Source organism: Colletotrichum orchidophilum (assembly GCF_001831195.1).
Source record: "Colletotrichum orchidophilum strain IMI 309357 chromosome Unknown Scaffold_48.1, whole genome shotgun sequence".
Lineage (NCBI taxonomy): Eukaryota > Fungi > Ascomycota > Sordariomycetes > Glomerellales > Glomerellaceae > Colletotrichum > Colletotrichum orchidophilum.
The window spans coordinates 4,052-11,446 of NW_019173004.1; the positions used below are offsets into that span (position 1 = coordinate 4,052).

A 7,395-nucleotide genomic window follows, 5' to 3' on the forward strand; every position below is an offset into this window, starting at 1 on the left:
GAAGTCACACCCGCTGTTCCCGGCGCGCGGCTTAGGTGCAGCTCCAACTCCGCTATTCGCCAAACCTCGCCTCAAGTCCTCAACGCGACCAGCAGGCAGCTCCAAGGCAAGGCATTCACCAACACCACTCCGGCAATTAAACTTTGTTCTCCATCTCAGAGTTCCTTGTAGTGGACCTCGTGCCACTCTTTTTGCCCGTTGTCCTTTTTGTTTTGTAATCCCGCCGCCTTGGCACTTGGCGGAACTTCAGTCGCGCCCGGAATCGCGGCATCTCTCACTTCTCAACTCGATTGTCACTCTCTCTATCCGACGTCATCACAGCCATGTTCTCCCGTCATGAGTCTCACCCCCGCCAGACTCTAATCACCGTTTTCGTCGCCTGGAAGATCCTCCTGCTGGCCATTGCCCTGGGCAGTGCTGTGGCGCCGTCTTACGATACCTCAACGACGTTGATGCTCCAGCGCAATGAGTCCGACATCTCCCTCGTCACCCGCTTGACGCGCTGGGACGCTCTCTACTTCACCCAATCCGCTCGACGTGGCTACCTGTTCGAGCAGGAGTGGGCTTTCAACGCCGGCCTGCCAATCGTCGTGTCGGGCCTGGTCCGAGTTGCGCGGCTGCTTGGCTTCGAGGGTGATGGAACCGGCGCCTTGGAAGCAGCCTTCAGCATCGCCGTTGCCCACGTAGCGCATCTATGCGCCGGACTCATGCTCTACGAGCTGACACTCAAGCTCTTTTCTCGGCCTCGATTGGCATTTCTGTCCGTTTTACTCCACATCCTATCCCCGGCCGGTCTATTTCTGTCGGCGCCCTACGCAGAGAGTCTTTACGCCTTCTTCTCCTTTGCCGGCTACTTCGTCCTCGCGTCTGCCTCGAGCTCTCCCAGGGGTTCGTTTTCATGGGTCTCGGCTCAGGTCCTGGCCGGCGCCATATTTGGTCTCGCGACGGCGTCACGGTCAAATGGCCTCCTGAACGGCCTCCCCTTCGCCACCGAGTGTCTAATGATCCTCTCCCCGCTGTTCGCCAGCCCTACAAGCCTGACCAACATTGCGGCTCTGTTTGGTTCCGTCATGGGCGGGCTCCTCGTGGCAACCGGGTCAGTCGTGCCACAGGCGCTTGCCTGGTTGCGATACTGTTCCGGCGCATCCGAGGCGCGCACATGGTGTGGGCGGACCGTGCCCAGCATCTATTCCTTTGTACAGGAACATTACTGGTAGGTACTCTTGCGCTTCACCGTTGTTTCCTCTCTCTGGAAAGAAATTTCTTTCCAGCCCTACACTAGGCATGGGTCTGCCCCTCCACGGCTCCTCGGACCCCGTAGAGTGCCTTGGGTCGGTACTTGCGGAGATTTGAGGTGGGATGTGGCCTTGTGGAATGTCACTTTTTTCCCTCGGATTCTGTTCTTGCTTGCTAATCTCGCTGAATCCACGCAGGGGCGTTGGCTTGTTCCGCTATTGGACACTCTCGAACGTTCCTCTGTTCATTCTTGCCGCGCCGGTGCTGGTCCTGCTCATGATATCCGGGTGGGAGGTCGTCAAAAGGCCTTCCGGGTTGGCGCGGAGTCCGACGGCCGAGAAGCAGCCAGGGCAGAATGGCACGACGTCGGTTTTGGTAGGCTCGATGGCCGCTGCCCAACTCTTGCTTGCCGTCTTGGCGATCACGACGTACCATGTTCAGATCATCACCAGGATCGCGTCCGGGTATGCGGTGTGGTACTGGTGGGTTGCCGGGTGTCTGCTGGACGACGGCGCCGACGGCAAGAGGCGGGACTTTGGCGGCAAGGTTGTCATTTTTTCGGTCATGTACGCCATGATTCAGGGTGTGTTGTTTGCGTCGTTTCTGCCGCCTGCTTGAGATACCCGGGTTCTGCCGCTGCGGCGCATGGATCTCAGTTCATCATATTCAATAAAGTTTTTTTTTGGCACTGAGTCCCATGACGGAAAGCCCTTTGAGGTCACAACCATTTACTGAATATGGGATGACAACCAACAACGTTGGCCCCCTCGGATAGCCTGGAAAGCTCACCGGCCCTCACCTGGACCCTGGGTTTTTTGGCACAGAAAACCTAAAGCCTTGCGCATGAGGTGAAGTCAAAGCAACGTGACTCAAAGATGAAGGGTGATGTCATGCTTCCAAAGGTCGGTTGACGTCTCTGCCATGTTCATGTCATCTTCATGCTAAGAAAAGTTATATCTCGGGGCATCTCAGAGTCTATGACGACGACTGAGGGCTAACATCGGATAACCACTAGTGGCTACTTCAATACGTCTTTCGGTGGACTCAGACTTGGGCTTTTGAGTCACGAGGCGCATCACAATAGGTGGCTAGAAGATTCTCATTTCCCCTTCTCTAAGCACGCAAGAATGGAGGACCAAGTGCGGACACTGAGTTTTCGTCAACACCTCGGAACCATGGAATTTGTGCGGATGGTACGGATTAAACCAATCAATCTTGGATTACATGTTGAGAACAGCTAGGCGGGTGTGACAAATCGCATGTGTTAGATGGGAGCTGTGGGAATCCACATGCTGTTTTGGGTCGAAACTCTTAAACTTAAAGATCAATACCGCATAGCAGTCACTCATCTGTAGAGTAGACTTTTGCAGCCCTTATACGTTGTTTCTCTCCAACAAATGACGAGAAAGCTCTCCTGGAAAGGATGATCTTGCTAGAATTCGAACAGATATTGAATAGGGCATTATCTGTTTATGATCTACTTCAATACATTTTCTATCACCTTTACAGTCTTTGTTTCACCTACTATGTAAAAGGAGAAAACTTAGCTAAACTCAGACTGATGTAAGCTTTACATGACGAACAAGGTTCTTCGAGCTTCAGATGAAGTCAAGTTCACTGCAAAGGCAAGCGGTCACCATGAACCCTCTTCAGAGACATGATTCCCTGAAACAGAGAATTAGGCACCTCTCAGCCAGCCAATCTCCCTCCGAACTAGATACTGGTTGGCGTATGGTTGGAGAATCGATTTCAGATTAGACTTAACCATAGAATTGATTTGTGCTGTACACTGTCATAATACAGCTTATAATTGGCGTCCAGGTGATTCTAGTGGACAGTCGGATGGTCACCGCGTGAGGGGGTTACCATTGCATTCCACAGCTTCTAGGTCTTGAACTCGATTGTGAAGCTAGCCATTATCATTTTACTTCGTCAAAAGAGGAGCGAGGCTGCTGGGGCATCTTGTCTTCTATTGCTAGCTCGTATATTTGTTTGTGGTAGACCATTGATGAAATTATCGTAGGTTGCCGTTTTCATAGAAACTGGGCATAGTCAGCAGTCGTTCGTCAGTGTTCGACAACCCTGAGCAAGCAAAGTGAACTCACAGGCCACTGTTACTGAACGCGCGTTGTGATATCTCCAGCCCCCATCCTTTCCGAGAGCTCATCTTGTCTTCTATAACCGTTTCAGCTATGAGTCTTTGAGGCGTTGGAAAGCATGGTCTACAAGACTAATGATTAGAATAGCAATGAGATGAAAGGGACCGACGGGACTCACAGCAGGAACGGCTCCTTAAGCACAGATGAATGACCACCACTATGGCGTGGACGCTGTTCGCCGAGTTGACGGAAGAACTTGATGCCGCAGATGAGTCTCTCTGACCTGAGGTTGAAATCATCTGTAAAGTTGGACGCCTTGGCCCAGATGTAAGCATCACGGCCGAGGACTTCGTTGAAGTTGTAGATATCCAGCCAAAGGTGCAAATCAGCCATAGTGACGAGACAACCTGCACGGCCGACGACGAACTTGATGATTTGGACTCGGTCATTGTCGCTGGGGACCTTTGCGTTGTTGCAGTAGACAACATGCTGATCGGGAACGTCCAAACCAGCATTGACTACCCCGTACTGACGGTCATCGGGACCCAGGCGATGGTTGTTGACAAGAGTAACCCCGAAGTAATCATCACACGGTCCGTGGAATTGAAAGTTCATGCGGCCATGGGCTTTCTCAGTCGGATTACGGGCCAAAACGAGGACGCCACCTCCCTGTGACTGATGAGCTCGTCAGTTCTTTGATCTCACTCATCGTCGCTCTTAGTGGTTGCCTGGCTGATGGACAGACAAGTGAAGGTTCCAGCCCAGCGTTTGGTAATGGAAAGAGTGTTTCTCTCTTGAAGACGGTTGAGAGATATGGTGGCGAGCAACGCTACTTGTATTCAGTAGGGCTTGGTCATGAAGGTTCATCCAGAGCGGAGCTCGAATTGACAATGTGGCAATAATCTAGAGGCGTGGCCTTCGCAACTACTATTAGGGGTATTGTCTTACTCGAGGGAGAAAGTCTATGATCCTTGGAAATACCAAAGAATCTTGAAAACCTGCTCTAATACTTGATCTAAATGCTATCTTGAGGTGTAGGAAGGCCTAATGAAACAGGCCAGGGGTATAGAGTCTATGATAAGTCTATATAAGTCATTAGCAGGGCGGCTAGGCTCTCAGGCTGCCCGCCGTCGTCATTAGGATTAAGAGTGAAACGGGAAGTCGGGGCCTCTAATCAGGGAGGCCGTGGAAAATGCGAACAACGACCCCATCTAATCGCTGTCCTCGTCTCGGCCTGGCCAGACGAGCTTTCTCCTGATGACAGCACGAGCACAGCAAATGCCAACGAAGAGCCAAACAGCGACCAACACGATGGTGAACACTGTGGCCAACCATAACAAACCCTCGCTACCAAACGCTTCGCCTATGCGGATCGTGGCAATGGTGAAGCCAACGTTGGGGAAGACAAAACTCCACCAGCTCAGATGGAATGAGTGATCGGGCATGCCAAACAGTGTAGAGAGACAGGCGGAAGAGAAGAACCAGAACGAGAGGCCCCATAGGAACACGGCAGAAAAGAGAGCCACGGCACGTACGGCGAATGCAACAGTGCCCGGATTTTCCATGCCGTACAGATATGCCGCGTCGCGGAGGGAGCCGGAGATGAAGGATCCCTCGGAGGCGATGAGACGGGGTACGTCTGCGCCCATCGCCACCAATGCTGCGGCGGTGAAACTCGGTGGTCCGACTGCGATGAACATACCGGGGCGTTGGACGGGAAGACCAATAGTCATGAGCCTGGAGAGATACGTCGCGTACATGAAAGCCGAGACGAGGAAGCCTAACCCCTGAGCTGCGAGACCCGCCCCCAGCATGGCGGCAGCCTGATTTGGCGGTTGCGAGGAGGCCATGAACCCAGCCAGAGTACCTGACAACATGACGGGAAAGATGGGCAGGATCCACGCCGGGGTCATGCTATCTAGGGATAGTCTTCTGCGACCGGTGAAGAGGAGGTGGTACATGCCGACGGAGGCGAAGAAGGTGACGACGAGGTAGATCCAGAAGCACACCCTCAACGTGACGATGAGCCATGGGCCGCATTTTGGGACGGCGTAGTGCTGGATGTTTGAGAGGGCGGCGGCGATGGAAAGGAAGAAGGTCGGAATGAAGAGGGACTCTGAGGGGTGCGTGATGGCCTTTGCTGGCGTCTTTCGAAAGAAGGAGAAGCGGAGGCAGAGGGCGAGCGTGATGAGAAAGATGAGGACGATGTCGAGAAGGAAGACAATGAGGCCTATTGTTTCCAGGCCACGGAAGCGGTGAGGAGTTTCGGCGAGAAGGAGGGCGATACCGCCTGTTGACATGCTAAGGTAGTGGGAGGTGTCAGTCGCGGATACCTCATGAGATGCAGGGGTGGCGGGAAGTAGGGCTGAAAGCCGACGGCACGGGACGAGGGAAGAGGCTTACGTTAGGGTGTACCATGCAAAAGTAAAGTGATGGATGCGTTCGCGTAGCGAGACTTTTTCAAGGATAGTGTTGGTCCTGCTTTTTGTGCGGGAGAGTGTGGCCATGAGGGCATTCTGAGGTGGCTCGTCTGAGATTTGGCCCTCGTCCCTCGTCCGGGTTGAGGCCTTGGAGACGACATCTAGCATGCGGTGTGAGTGAGTGAGACTGAGAATGAGAATGAGTGGATGGTACTCACTTATTGGTTCGTCTGCAGCGGCCATGATGGCGTATGTGGCAGGAAAAAACTGAGTCTCGTGAGGTTTGATTTGCAACGTAAAAGAATTTAGAGACTCGAGTGGTATTTCTTCGATGCAGTTTCGACGCAGACGTCACTGCACTTGGGCCGCTGGTTGGGATGGCGTTGCATTAAATTTAGAGGCTGCAGTAGATGAGTCAGCCAATTCTTGCGGTGGTTCCAACCTGCGGGTCACGCCAGTGAGTCGGTATTGGAGTGATGGGAAAGGGGGGCCAGTCGTATGATTTGAGTAAATTTGGGCTTCTGTTCCTTGGATGCAACATGGCCATTGCGCGGCGGGAACAACAAACTGCATCCGCGGTCTGTGAATTTTCTGGTCGGCAGGGCGGCAGGGCCGAATTGAGGCCGGGCAACGGTCCGATCCACAATACGGAGGCGGCGAGCTACTACTGTCGGCGTGGCGCCGTGCCATCGGGTCCTGGATGTCTTGGGTGGACGGGCGCATGGGTGCCTCTCCCATCAGGAAAGCGTTTCCATACTTGATTTGTTTTCTGCAACTTCAAATAGACAGCTTCAACATTGTCGTGCATCAGAGATTTGGGCCACCAGCGAGACTGAGTTGGCTCTCGTATATGATAAGAGTGTAGATGCTCATACTCTGGACCTGAAGAGCGGCCTCAATGTCCCGACGCAAATAAACATCCAAAGCCCTTACACAGCCGTGAAGTAACAAGCTGTCCGTCTCTGAGGCCCAGCTGAGTTGGCACATCCCTCGCATGGCCAGCCTTGACCTCCACGGAGGCGAAATGGGGTCAGCCGAATGCTTAAAATCTGGAGAATTCGGCACTTGTCGCGACATGATGGACAAGGGACGATAATGGACCGGACACACGGCACCTCCCAGGCTCCTGGACCCTGAGGGCGAGACACCGTGGGCATGACGCGCATATATGAATCCTCCTCCAAGGTGTCATTTGAGGTTATGCAATGGACCTTTCCAGGCCCCGAATGGACGGTTTGCAGGATGCAGGCAGACGAGACACAACGTGGACGCTGATTTCATGAGACCATCTTCGGAGCTAAGGATTGGAATCAATCACAGTGAGACTAGAACATGGCTGCTTCTGGCAGCTCAAGCGTGATGTGAGCGCTCGGAGACTTGTTGGAGTGGATGATTGCGTCTTTCGAGTGCCGCCTTCGGCGAGCTGAGAAAGAGCAGAAGCGCATTGACCGTGGCACACGGTGGCCTGCAGACGGGCCAGGTTTACAGTGCAAGGTAGGTAGGTCGGGCCGGGAACACTCGGCCGGTTCCCCGCCTGTGGGCAGATGTCGTCCGGTCGAGCATGACTAATGAGCGGATGGGCAGGCGAGAACTTGGTTGAGTGGTGCTTGGCAGCCCCTGGGTCCGACTGTCCGAGGCTT

General features: G+C 53.5%; 3 protein-coding genes across 3 annotated transcripts; 1 reads left to right on the top strand and 2 right to left on the bottom strand.

The window, feature by feature from the left end:
• Window positions 1-323: 323 nt before the first annotated feature.
• CORC01_06402 (mannosyltransferase) lies at window positions 324-1,854 on the top strand (the record flags this gene model as incomplete). Its single annotated transcript, XM_022618043.1, has 2 exons — window positions 324-1,213; window positions 1,434-1,854. 2 exons carry the CDS (start codon window positions 324-326, stop codon window positions 1,852-1,854), a joined length of 1,311 nt encoding a protein of 436 aa, XP_022475355.1.
• A 1,396-nt stretch (window positions 1,855-3,250) lies between these two features.
• Window positions 3,251-3,950, bottom strand: CORC01_06403 (uncharacterized protein; the record flags this gene model as incomplete). The annotated part of the gene is made up of 3 exons (XM_022618044.1): window positions 3,251-3,278; window positions 3,342-3,434; window positions 3,514-3,950. The coding sequence occupies 3 exons, from the start codon at window positions 3,948-3,950 to the stop codon at window positions 3,251-3,253; spliced, it is 558 nt and encodes a 185-aa protein (XP_022475356.1).
• A 596-nt stretch (window positions 3,951-4,546) lies between these two features.
• Window positions 4,547-5,998, bottom strand: CORC01_06404 (C4-dicarboxylate transporter/malic acid transporter; the record flags this gene model as incomplete). Its single annotated transcript, XM_022618045.1, has 3 exons — window positions 4,547-5,636; window positions 5,739-5,916; window positions 5,974-5,998. The coding sequence occupies 3 exons, from the start codon at window positions 5,996-5,998 to the stop codon at window positions 4,547-4,549; spliced, it is 1,293 nt and encodes a 430-aa protein (XP_022475357.1).
• Between the last annotated feature and the right edge of the window lie 1,397 nt (window positions 5,999-7,395).